At 33.7% G+C, this 14363-nt stretch overlaps 1 protein-coding gene across 5 annotated transcripts in view; it reads right to left on the bottom strand.

Moving 5' to 3' along the window:
• Positions 1-14363, bottom strand: part of LOC108735348 (glutamine--fructose-6-phosphate aminotransferase [isomerizing] 2) — a 42812-nt gene that overhangs the window by 16302 nt on the left and 12147 nt on the right. For all 5 annotated transcript variants that reach the window (XM_018467284.1, XM_018467285.1, XM_018467287.1 and 2 more), the window contains exons 2-3: positions 4095-4202; positions 3832-3921 (exon numbers count right to left, since the gene is read on the bottom strand). In XM_018467284.1, the coding sequence (XP_018322786.1) occupies positions 3832-3921; positions 4095-4202 (198 nt within the window). The remainder of the gene's footprint in view (positions 1-3831; positions 3922-4094; positions 4203-14363) is intronic.

Genomic DNA, 14363 nt, shown 5'->3' with positions numbered 1-14363 from the left:
TTTTTAAATCATCTTGCAATTTTACGCATAATTCATCGAAACTCCTAATGGACATTCGAAAATAATTAAAAAATTTGGAGCTATCCTCTCGTAGCTCATGAAATAATGTTACAAGTTCACCCATCAATTGTCTGTTTTCAAGTAGTGGATGAATCCAAAATCTTCTTGTTTTTTGTGTTTTTCTGCGATTATACCATATTATTAGTAACAACATGCGTTTTTTTCTTTCGTCCATTTTGGTCATGTATCAAAACAAAACTAAACCGTGAAAAACCGTGTGCAGTGTGAACGCAAAGCAAAATGAAATTACGGCACGGCACGGCACGGTTGTCGTTAGAAAACCGTCTGTGTGAAAGCAGGGTTAGTCGAGAAATACTTTATGTAAAGCCTGAAAAGGTGGCAACCCTAGTTACATTACATTCTCGTAAGCTAATATTTCAAAAATTAAGTGAGGGACTATAGAAATAACCTTGAAATTTAAAATTATGAAGAAGAGGAAAAGTAGGAAATGTCGACTTGGAAAAATTAAAATATAACAATACATGTGATAGGCTAGATAGGTCACACGAAATACTAGAGAAAGTGGAAGAAGTTACTGATAAAGTTGTCCAGAAAAAATGGAACTGCATTAAAACTTTTCTAAATTTCGCAGTTAGAGATAGGTATATGTACGTGTATCAAGTCTTAATCAAAACGAGATCAGAAAAACTTGGATATAATACAAAAGCAGGACAGATAAATAAGGGCGGAAATGGGATGAGGCAGCTGAGAAACAATAGATATAATAGGTGTAAAAAGTAAATGAAAAGATTGAAATAGGTAAAACTGATGAGACTTGTAATATATGAAATAAAAGTAATTTTAGAGTTTAGAGAAGTAGGGTAAAGTAGTAATAATATGAGAAAGTTGTTAAAGGTCGTCTTGATGGTGTAAAAAATATTTAAGATCCTTAAAATCAAGAATTACAAGACGTATTAGAGAAACAAGATAGTGTAAAGATAGATAAATTAGCATTAAAAAATTAAAGAATAATAAAGCACCAACTCTCTATGCGTAGAAAAATCATAACTACAATCGTCCAGAGAAGGATAGAAAAAATAAGGAATACGTAATTACTTTAACCGCTTAGCTTTACGGGTAAAACAAATAGTAGGGAAAACGATAGAAAAGGGAAAGAGCCCATATATATATATATATAGGAAAAGATGCTAAATATATTTAAAAATGTATAAGGATGATACACATACAGGGATAGAAGAGCAATATACAATTTATCTATTGCCCCTATTGCAATTATATTTGAGCAGCAACATAGAGAAGTAAATATTAGGTACTGGGAAGGAAGAGACAGGAATTTATATTATTAAAAAAGCATGGATTATATATTTTATCATTAGTGCAGGAGAAAGTGTACTTATATTACATAATTTAAAATAAAAAATACATTTGAAAGGTGACGCATTTATAAAAAAAGGTAAAGGGTATCAACTTCCCAATTTTTAATAGAATTGGACATAACTCTTGAGTGACTCAAAAAGAGGACATCCAAAATTGAAACAGTATACATTAAACAAAGTATCTACTTCTGCTTAATTCGTTGAAAATTTTGCAACCTGCTGTGTATCTAGGATTAAATTTACTTCTTAGTGCTTATCAGCTCATATTGTAATTTTTGTGTTAAATCAGTTTTTGTTTTTCAACTTCTAGCTCAGCTGTTGTAACTACTTGAACACACTGGTAAGATCTATATTGTAAATAGTTGTTTGGATGTTATCACGTATATTACTAAATTGTTAATAATGACACATACCTGTCAATATTTGCTTTGACAACGAGAGCGTCTAATTACTGACACAATAACGATTTAAAACCGGAAATACAAATATTTCCAACACAAATGTAACGTTTTCGTAAGTTCTCGTGTAATAATCTGCTTAAATGACTCTTCACATTAAATGTTTCAATGATATGTCATACATAAAAAGACGAAAGATAAAATTTTTGCGAAAATGTGATTAGGTAGTAGAATTTTATTATCAAAGGTAGATACATAAATTGAAGACCGTTTAACAAACAAAAGATAAATTAACAAGGGAGATAATACATAGTTTTTCATGAATATCCGTCTATAAGAGCTAAGTTATTATTTTGACTACGCCGTGCTGATGAGCACCAAAGAGTTCGAAATCGTGATCCATAATTTATATACAATATCCAATCCGATGGGACTTGAACCTTGACGAAACTCTTGTACAAACTAGAGTGAGTGGATCGGCTTGTGAGTTTCAATGGTTTAAGGAATCGAACCATAGATTCAACCATTATGGGGAGTCCTTAAAGAGAAACCAGACTAAGACAAGTCCCTGAAGGAGGGCAGCAGCTCTTGCAGTACTCAGGGTGTCAGTCATGAGGATAGATATGGCACAATACTGGGATGTGGAAGGCAATGGAAAACCACCACATTGTGATCTCGAGTAAAACGTATAGCTACAGAAATTAAATGATGACGTCCTCTGGGGTAAAGGACTTCGGACGTAAACTAGTCCCCTATTCGGACGTTCGGGCGGGGACTATCTCGGAAAATGTCATCAATAAGTGTAATAGGGGAAGGTGAATATTTCACGAGTCGGAGCGTGGAATGTTGGGATAATGAGGCAAGTAGGGAAATTGGAAAATTTGAAAGTTGAGATGAATAGATTAGAATTAGATGTAGTAGGCATTTTAGTGAAGTCCGTTGGACCGAAGCTGGAGACTTCTGGAGTGGACACTTTACAATAATATAGTACATACATGATCTGTGGAAGGTAATTCGGGGGCAGGAATTGTAATGCGTAGGAAACCAGGCCAGAGCGCAGAAAGTTATTTACAAAAAAAGAGATAGGATAGTTATGGTTAAATTAAATCTGAAGCCAATAAAAACGCTATTAGTGCAGGTCTACATGTCTACATCATCTTACAATGATCAAAACGTAGAAACGGTTTATGAAGATATAGAAGACGTGTTAAGTTCAGTAAAAGGGCAAGAAACCTAATAGTTGTAAGAGACTTCAACGCCCAAGTCCCAGGGGATTATAAACGGAACGTGGAAGACATTTAGAACAATTAGCTTAACTTCCCATGCGTCAAAAATCTTAACTAGAATTGTACATAGGAGAATTGAAAAAAGGACGGAATAACTATTAAGGGAAGATCAATTTACGTTAGAAGCGTTGGAAATGTGGTGTTACAGGCGAATGATGAGGATACCGTGGATAGAAAAGGTTAGAAATGAAGAGGTATTAGGAAGAATAGGAGAATAGAGGACTCTATGAAAGTCAATAAGAAGAAGTCAGCAACAAAGTGAAATGAAAATTTAGAATAGCGCAAACCGATACAGTGACCAACTATCAATTCTCATTTGAGCTATTGATTATAAGCAATGATTGTGGATTCAGTCAATGTCCTACTAGAAAAGGACCTTGCTGTATATTAACGAATCTCTTAATAAGTAGCAAATATCTACCAGATAGCGTTCACTACGATGTCTGTACTTATTTTGCTAACTAATTTAAAGGGGTATTTTTAATACAAACTGTAATTTTTCATTTCAACATCAATTGGAATATCATTTCTAATAGTTTCGCAAATTTACTATTCGAATCAACACTAAAAATCCGAGTAATTATAATAACAAATTAGGACATGACGTCATATTTCTATTGCTATTTCTGTATGTGTCCCTATGTATGTATATACTAATTTGTACAATGTTAGTCTACAATTCAGAAGGATTCAAAGGATTAATACATTTAACGGTTAACCAACAAAATTTAAATTGGATGAACCACTTACTGTTCTTTATTTCCTCCTCAAGTAGTTTAACTTTGCCGGACCTTTTAATTAGGGACATGTCCTTGCTATCGAAGGAATCAATTGCCACGCCTGAAACGAAAGTTTATCTTTAGTGATTAAAGCTTGATTCCAACTATGCCAGTAGCAGCCCGTATCCGTAAGATGGCGGCCAGCAGCCGCCCGCATCCGCAATATGGCGGCCAGCAGCCGCACGCGTTCGTAATATGTGTATTTACCACCACATAGCATCAATTCATATTTACCTGCTGAATCATATCCTCTATATTCCAATCGTTTGAGACCCTTAACCAAAAGTTCAAGTATTTCCTTTCGCTTCTTGGGAGTAAGATAATTGAGATACGCAAAAATCCCTGCAACAAATAAAAATAACATTATTGAGATAAGATTAAGATTAAAAGTGAAGTAATCGATAATTATAACCGTACTTTTTAAAATACGCATTATACTCCTACTGATTTTTTTTAAGTGGATAAAACTGGCAATTTCTATTTACAGAGTTAGCCGTAATTAGAGATGAAACGATAACGTATGGGTATCAATACTTTTACTTTAGCGAGAGAAATATCGATACCAGTTCGATATTGAATTTTTTTTAGTACCCACATAAGTGCCAGCTAGTCGGCATGAGTTATTCAAAAAGATTCATTTATTTATATTTTATTAATTTATTTTATTGCTTTTGTATATCTTTTTTAAATTAGAAATTGACAGCTCTTGAAGGCGCATATAACTACGAACTACAATACATTGAAATATGATTTATCTAAATGAAGTAATTTCTCAGATTGTGACTTTAGCGAGTCCATGAAGCTTTTATTTTATTCACTGTACGTAATTATTTTTTTGTTAAAAAATAAGGAGTTACCGGTAACAAGTTCAACTAATCAAGGAAAAAATGCAGAAGTTAGCCTTAACTGTCTCTCTGTCTGGTTTCAATAAGTGAAAGGGGCTTACCGTTAGCAATGGTGAAGGTTATATTCTAATCATAATAAACAAGAAGGTAGATAAAAAAATACGAAATTCAGTGCAATTTTAAATTTAAATCGGGCATGTACCTGTTCGCAAAAGACACATTCATATTTACAAATTTACGAGTACCAAAAGGCCATAAAATTTAATTATTTTTCAAAAACATGGTCTTAAGCAGGCCCGCCGCTAGACGCCTGAATGTCCTCGTGCAAAAAAAGCAATTTAGGAAAAATTTTCATGAAAAAAAAAAGTGGAACAAAACTGCCGGAAAAAAAATTTCTCGGAAAAATAGCGCCAAGAGAAAATTCCCTCTGGGAAGAAAATTTTTTTAATTATAACTTACTACTATTTAGTAACGAAATGCTGCAATTCGAATTTATATACAATACAAGAAAATGTAAGATCTCATTTAAAATAATCTTCCGGAGATTTATTTCAATGGGGCATTTGTTTTTCGAGAATTTTTACCGGGATTTCTCTTCGGTTTTTTTCTCCGGGAATTTTTTTTCTGTAAACCATGCGCCCCCTATTCTTTTTCCTCAAGTTGTACAATGTTACAAATGGATACGTAATAAATCATAAAATTAATTAAAACCATTTACTGCCTTTATAAGAAAAGGAGAAATTGAGGCCACGTAAAAATATACCACTAAAAATTATCCCAAAAAAATGTACATCTAATCTGAAAATAAAGAGTAAAAGTAATAAAAGTTGACAACATTTGATAGAATTTTATGCTTACTTTGATTGCTGTTAATGTTCAATTAAAGCAACCTTAATTTCATAAACACACAGTTTTTTAAATGTAATGTGAGCTATTTTGGTTATTTATAGTCTATAAACGTCTGAGAATGTTTACAAAACAACATTTATTTGGTGCAATTTAGGCAGTAGGTCTATCACAAGAGGGTCTAGTTCTGTTTACAGTAATTAGAGTAAGCGTTTAGGTATAGTTGGGATGTTCAAAATTGGCATAGTCCGCAATAAAACTGTCGCATTTACTTTCTTCTTTCAACATACTAACTAGACTAAAGCGATTGCTGACAACGCCTATTTTTACTCACGACGTTGTCGGGAATATCGTAAGCATAGAAAAGAGATGTCAGGTAGGAATTGCAGCGGTCACTAATAAAAAAAGGAATAACACTACACCAATTAATGTGTGACAGAAAGAGATGCAGACAAGCAGAATTTGGGCATGCTGCCAACATCGGACTTAAATTAAAGTTCAACATTCTCAGTAATTTAGGAAAGCAAAGACACTTGTTTAAAAATATAAAAACAACCAGGCAGAATAAAATCAATGAACACGCACTGCCATAGTCGAAAATGGATTTGAAGACTCTTCAATGTTCGCATAATATGAATAAATTAGACATTACAGCATCAAAACCGCAAAAATTCGCTTCAAACAATTATAAAGGTGAAAGAAGTTAAATAAATTTGAATATTTCCCTATAAAAATTCGGTGACCACAATAAATAAAAAAAAAATAATAATAATAGTGGAAAAAAACTTAAAACCGTTCTTTATTTTGAGTAAATATAATTTGTTATTATTGTTTATTATCAAGCACGGAGAGCATACATAGTTATATCATTAGAATAATTAATTTCTTTACTTAAAAGTGTAATAGTATACATCCTGTACCAAAAATATAACTGAATATTTAAGTGCTAAATTCTGAAAAGCAATTAAAAGTGTGTAGCAATATATTATCGCGAATTCTGTACTGTACTTAGTAGTATCTAAACGTTTACAATTTACTGATTAGAAGATAAATTACAGCCTATAACAACAATATTTGATTGGTGAAATAACAATTACTGAATATATCGCTGCAAACGTTTAAAATGTTTCAAAGTACTCTTCTTGGACATCCACACACTTTTGTCAGCGATTTTTTCATGCACGATATGGATCGTGGAGTGAGTCCAAAATGGATTGCTTTCATGACAGCTTTATCTTTGGAAATAAAAAGAAGTCTGCCGGAGCCAGATCAGAACTGTTAAGGAGGTTAAACAACGTTTGGCCAAGGACTCTCAGACTCGCAGAGCACTGGGCCTAGAAATGAGATGGTGTCACTTTTGCTAGTTAACGACCAACGAGACGGGGGTTATCATTCATCTCCTCCAGGTTACTTTTAAAAAACGTCAACCATCCAAGTGGTTTCTCGAAACAAGACATTATTTAATCAAACAAGTCCGAATGCGTTGAGAGCAAGAAAAGCGACCAAAAATAAATAGCAATATTTTCCGAATACGTATGTGTATACTACACTTTTTTATTATACTTATACAGAACTGTAACTGCAACTAACATTCCAATGTGCGTAGGTATCCTATCAGATCCATAATCTATGCAACAACACTAGTAAAGGGTTTTTCTGAATTAAATGTTTACAAACTGTTGGTTATCGTTATCTTTGTATCTTAAATTCAGGAGTCGCGTCGAGCTCACAATTTGTTAAATGTGTAATTCTTTGTTACTAAATCGCAAAGGGATTAAAATAGGTAATGCTTCAGAAACAGTTTACCATTTTTTTTTTGGCTTAAGTCAACACGCTCGCAGAGTAGTGGTTGCCAAAGAAGGAGTCGTAACCCCATGAGGCACTACGAGGGTAGCAGTGAATTTCCAGATTGAAACACAAAACAAAAACAATTTTTTGACAATGTTAAATGGGAGAAGATGTTAAATATACTTAAAAATGTAGGGATGAGTTATAGAGATAGAAGAGTGATACTTAGTTTGTATAAAGAGCAACAGGTAGTTATAGTGCTGAAACAGCAACGTAGAGAAGTAAATATTAGGAAGGGAGTCGGACAGAGATGCACACTGTCACCGCTACTTTTTAATCAAACACATCGAAGACGCGATTAACATCATTAAAGACAGTACAACTGTAGGGATAGATATACAGGGGTAAAAGATTAGCACGCTTAGATTGCGGAAGATATAGCAGTATTAGCATCTAACAAGGAGTTAGAGATAGCTTTAAATAAAATGCAAGCGGTATTGACAAAACAGTATTGTATGAAAATAAATAAAACTAAAACAAAAATACTGGTATGCAAGGGAAGAAAAAGTGGCTGATTTTAGGTATTTAGAAGATAAGAAGAGATAATTTAGGAGTACTATGGGAAATCCTTGTTTCAGGCCATTCAACAACGGTATTGAGCTAAACAAACTTGGGTCAATTACCTCTCTTTCCATGGAAAAATGTGAAATATATGGTACTGAAACTGTTATTTAAGTAAACACTAATGCTAAATGTAAGTATGATTATGTTACAGTGCCTAGGTGGGATATTCAAACTGAAAAATACTATAACTTTAATCTCACAATTAGAAGTAGACACAAACTGAATGAGAAACATTTGAAAATACTACAAAATCCGCCAAACAAAAAAAAAAGAATTTTGAATGTATAAATGTGGGAATAATTGACCTACAGAAAAACATATGGACCAAACTGCTTGATCTCATTTTCAAATTGTCAATAAAATATTAAGGACCTCAGGTACGTTGAAGGCCGTCGCTGACTGCATATTCGCCTTCAGCGACCCTCAAACCCCCTGAATAAACAATTTCAGTTAATTTCTAATGAATTTAAAGCGTAACTGCTGAAGCCGACGTGTATAAAGGTCGCCCTGGACCCCAGGTACCTTGAAGGCCGTTGCCAACTACATACTCGTGTTCAACAACCCCCGAGTAATTTAGACTTATTTCTATCATCATTTCCACGGTTTTTTTTATCACAACTTTGCAATGAACTTCTAACTTCTTATGCACCTATACCGAGTGACATGGCCTAGAGGTTTAGACAATTGCTTAGCATACAGGAGGACGCCGGTTCGATTCCGGGTCCGTCTGCCTTGGTCCAAGTTTTTCCATGGTTTCTTTGGATATCTTAGCAAAATGCTGGGACAGTAATATTCCCACAGATAATCTTTCATTCTGTTCTGTCTTTATTTCGCCCGTCTCATATTTCTCACCCGAACCACCACCCACCCATTCTCCAGACTCCTAAAAGGAGGCTGAAGAGGGTCTTCCGCCTTAACTTCCGGCGTAGTTTGAAGAGACTGACTGGTGGGAATAAAACACCCAAAGGTTTTTTTATGCACCAATGCATTTTTGAAGATGAATTGATCTGTTATGCGGAAAACTGCATTTCGGTTAGACTTATTGCACAAAAATTCGAAAGTTTTTTGTATTTCATTTCCTCGACTATGATGTCCATCACGTATACTCATTTTTATTTTGTTGATTTCATTTACGCCTACTACAAACTATAATTCTACTGTAATTCGATGTATGTGATTGCGCCAGTAGCAATAAATACTAATCGCAACATGTAATGCTTTAGTAACTATTTCATTAACAACTACACATTTCTCCGACCTTACACACCTATTCATGTACATGCATATATGTAAAAACACACCGACTGACAACGGTAATACAATCATTTCCGTTTTACCAGAAATAAATAGAAAGTAAAACGTTTACTTTTAAAAGAACGAAAAAACCTTGAGCCGACCCTGTATGAACAAAATTTGCGTTAATATATTCTACCTGCTACCTAAATACTGAAGAAAACAAAATTCAATTTACTTTCTTTTCTCGGTTCGAAGGTTTTGTATCTTTGTTCTCTTTCTTGTACGGCAATGGATCGTCTTGGTATTAGTAGGTATAATGTTATTCAATATGGCACTAGCGCGCTTTCGAAATATCAAAAGGTACGTATTACTATCCTGCTCTATTACGAAATTTTAACAGATCTCTTAACCGTTAATATTTCACATTATTTACACTCACGATCAGGTAAAAAATGTGACTTACAAATTACGTAAGAAAAACTTAATATGAACTGTAGATACAAATGATACTAACGATAAGCGTAACGCTAAAAAGCGACTTTTAAATATCACACTTGCAGATTATCTGTGATTCCAAAGGGTGTATCCATCATTTTTTTATACTTTGGGAAATAAGTAACCGCCAGATAATCCGTAAAGTATACGTACATGTATTCTTCGATATTTGGATACAGTATCCGGATTTTTTTTTTGCTGTATACAAATCTTGTGATATAAATGTAGGTATCTTTTAATAATAAGGCATCAGATACAGATAGGATGTAGGCGAAAATCTTAAAACATGCAGGATATTAGAGATCGTATGTTTTGGCTACTTAGTCACTTACGTCCCGGAAGACGGATAGAATCATACAGAGAAGGATGGAAAAAAGGGAGAAAGAATAATTATAATTTGGGTTTAGAAGAAGTGGAGAAACACGGGAGACCATTCTAGCTTTACGGATAACAATAGAGAAAACGATAGAAAAAGGAAAGAGCGCGTTCATGGCCTTCGTAGATTTAGAAAAAAATGAGGATACCGTGGATAGAAAAGGTTAGAAATGAAGATTAGAAAGAATAAGTTGAACGGTACAAGATGTTAAATGTCCTTAAAAATGTATAGATGAGATACAGAGATAGACGAGTGATTCATAGTTTGTACAAAGAGTACCAGGCAATTTTAGACCTTGAACAGTAATACAGACCGCTATTGTTTAATCTGTACATCGAAGACGCGATAAATATCATTAAAGACAGTACAACTGTAGGGATAGACATACAGGGGCAAAATATTAGTATGCTTGGATTTACAGATGATATAGCAGCATTAGTATCTAACGAGGAGGAGTTAGAAATAACCCTAAATATAATAGAAGCGGTATTGGCAAAACAGTATTGTATCAAAATAAATAAAAGTAAAATAAAAATATGCAAAGGAAGAAAACGTAGGGGTTTTTCGGTATCTAGGAAGTCAGATAGCTCACGATAGAAGGAACAGTAGAGATATAAAACAGACGATAGCGCAGAGTTGAATCGCCTTCAACAAAAAGAAGTCACTTTTATGCTCCCAAATTGTTAATTTAAAAATCTGAGAAAGATTGTTAATGATGTATATATGTGGGAGAGGTGGAAAGGAAAAGGTTAGAAACGTTCGAAATATAGTTACTAGCGAATGATGAAGATACCGTAAGAAGGTATGTAGATAAAGTTAGAAATGAGGAGGTATTAGAAAGAGTACGAAAATAAAGAACGCAATGGAAGTTAATAAGAAATAGACCAGATAGGTATAGGACACTTTCTGAGACATGAAGAGCTAGTTGGAAACATATTAGAAGCAGAAATAGGATTTAAGAGGAGTAGAGGTAAACCTAGATTAGATTACTGTATAGTCAGTGGTACAGAAATGAACATACAATATCTTTTCGTCATTATCATAAGGTCGTCAGTCCTAAGACTGTTTAGAGACGCACCTACATTGTTTCCCATCCTGAGCTAATCTTCGCATTTTCCCAAAACTAGGACAACCCACATCCTTAACTATTTGCGAACAGTAATCTAATCTAGGTCTACCTCTATTCCTCTTAACTCTTATTTCTGTTTCTAATATGTCTCTGAATAAATCTTCATGCCCGAGGTGTCCTACTAACCTATCTTGCCTACTTTTTATTGACTTCCATAGAGTCCTCTGTTCTCCTATTCTTTTTAATACCTCCTCATTTCTAACCTTCTCTATATGCACGGTATTCTCATCATTCACCTTTAACACCACATTTCGAACACTTCCGCCGCGCCCACCGTCCAACTTCTCTTTATACAAACTAAGAATCACTCTTCTATTTCTGTAACTCATTCCTACATTTTTAATTAAAAAAATACAGTTTCGACAGAATACAGACCACTTCGAATTATTTTATTCGATTATGGTAACGTGCCTATCACGTTGAGGTTAGCTACGACGGGATTCGTTTCAGCAAGTAGATATCCATACAAATGGACCTTGTTGGAGCATACATAATCCTAAAATGTAGCATCGTACTACAGATGGCGTTTACCTCGCCATTTGTGGTATTTTTTAAAACGCACTGTTAAGACAGCAGGTAAAAGTTGGTCTGTGTTCTGTCGGGACTGTCTGCGACGCACTGATGGGGAGTGCAAAAATCGAAATCTCGATCCGGGTCTGGCAGTTTCGACAGAACACAGACCACTTCGAATTTTTTATTCGAATTATTTTAAAAAAATACTGTTCTTGAGAGATAAAAAAATTAGTTTTATGTGGTCGTATTTTAAGAGATCAATGTGAGTGATGCCGCAGGTTAAACCTAGTATTACGTATTTTAGTATTAGCAGTTACTCATAAACACTGGCTGTGCAATACAGATTTAATCTCTGAGCAATGGAGCCACACTTTAATAAACATGATATTTTATTAGAGCTAACAATTAGGTAGGTAACTGTAATTTCTCTTACACTGCCCGCAACTAATCAAAGTATAATACAGATATTCATAAATATTCACAAGTAGTGCATTAAACGCCATAATTGTGGGTTCGTGAATGTTTAAAAAAATTTTTTTATTTAATGATTAAAGAATTTATTATTACACAAGAAGTTCTTTTATTTAAAATGTTTAGAATTTTTTTAAATAAATAAATATTTTATGATAGTACATATCTACAGACAATATGTGCACGGTTATCTAATTTTCAGATTTATTTTAAGATTGTTTATTAGCTGTAAATTGCTCATCCATCATCAATTTTAAAAACTCGACCTGATTATAAATAAAGGTTACAAACGACCTTCTTCAATCCCATTGCACTGATTTGTACTGTTTGAAGTGGCAGGTAGATAAAGGTAATTCATAAACCAACACAAACATGTAAAATCATTTTCAAATTTCCAATAATCATTTTTCGTTTAATGTAGGCACATCTTTTCGAAGTACATAATAATTGATAATTGAAAACTAATAAATTTATAAACGTATTCTGTAAAAATTTCACATTCTAGCATTAAAAGTTCTGGTTCATGTGCTGCCGCACTTTGAATATTAATCTAATCCAATATTTTAACATTCACTCCTTGACTACTCAATCGATAATGTACACACATTGTCAGGGGTAGAGAAAAGGACATAGGAAACCTTTTATCAAAAAAAAATACTTTTATCTCGATAAAGAAGGACAGTATTTACTGTTATTCTGCGCAAAGTGTATATATATATTTAAGCTGGGAAATTAGAAACTTTAGTTTTATCCTGATGATGCCGGCCAGGACTATTTAATAAAGTACTGTATTTTCGATGTTCTTTGACTCATATTTAGGGCATCAATGCGAGTGAGGACGCGGGTAAAAGCTTGTAATACATAATTTAAAACCTTCATATAACTCAAGGTGTTTTGCTTAATGCAAATTTATGGAATGTTTTTATTTAATGATGTAAAAATGTCAGTCACTTTACCGAAATAGAAAGTTTTTTGCGATTTTTCTCTCGATGAATATGCAACTGATTGCTAAGTTACTTATTCAAGAATTCTTCACTTCCTACCCAAAGGTGGTGAAAAATAGTATACGTATCAGGGGAGGAAATATGCATACGGTTTGAGACTTTCTTTACTTTTACTCTCCCCATTCGGTGACCACCCGCAGTATATACTAAGCCCCCTCTCCCCCTCTTGTTTTCACGTAGTAATTCTTAAATATGGTTTGAAATTGCAGCCAGTAAATTGCTGTCGCTCTTAAATACATTAATAGCCTCTAAACATGGCAAACAAAGATTTAAGTAAACTAAAAGTTCATTTTTAATTAGTTTTAATGAAGCTTTATTCCTATCGACACACGCAGTTAAACAACGGCATACACTGTCCTGCCTACCAAATAAATTAATCTTCCGATAGACTTCACAAATTCGAAATTGAATTATGCATGTTACGCATTGTTGTTGCCGACCGTGAACGACTCCCCCTGCTGGCCAATTATGCATAAATAATATGCCGCACTTGTCCAATATACATAAACAAGAAGCCTATACATGTATGCAATAAATGTACGCATAATAATACACAAAGGTTTCGCATTTATGCAGCAGCAGGGACATGATTTTAGCATTATATCAATTTCGCGCGTGGAAAGGCACAAGTGCCAGAAGGTTAAATGATATTCGTGGGAGATACTGCTTTTGCGCCACTGGAAACAATGGGACACTAAATAAGAACCCATACTACACGACATACATGTATATTATGGTTCTAGCAGTAGTCCTCTTCATAAAAACTTTGTTGTAGAAATTAAGAATTTTCATTTTAATTTTAAAAAATCTTATTGTTTTTAAAGTTACCATTTAAGTGACTTTTTTAACTACGATAACTAGTCTGGAAAGGTTCTTTGTCCTATTTAGTACCTACCAAAACTCTTCAAACGTTTATTTATTAATTAATACACTTAAAGTGCACAAATTTTGGGATAGAACAATTTACCTCTAGACACTTTATAATGGAGAAAAAAATGGTAATATTATCATAAAAGTAAAACAAAAAGATTGGTATGCAAGAGAAAAAAAATTAAGGAGAATGTGAACATAAACATAGGAGACGAAAAATTACAAGAAGTTTCCTGATTTTTGGTATCTAGAAAGTCTGATAATTTAGGATAGAGGGAGCAGTAGAGATATAAAACAAAGGATAGT

This window comes from Agrilus planipennis, unplaced genomic scaffold (assembly GCF_000699045.2).
Source record: "Agrilus planipennis isolate EAB-ADULT unplaced genomic scaffold, Apla_2.0 scaffold70, whole genome shotgun sequence".
Lineage (NCBI taxonomy): Eukaryota > Metazoa > Arthropoda > Insecta > Coleoptera > Buprestidae > Agrilus > Agrilus planipennis.
The sequence above is the reverse complement of the archived record's forward strand: the minus strand, read 5'-3'. Positions and strand labels throughout refer to the sequence as shown.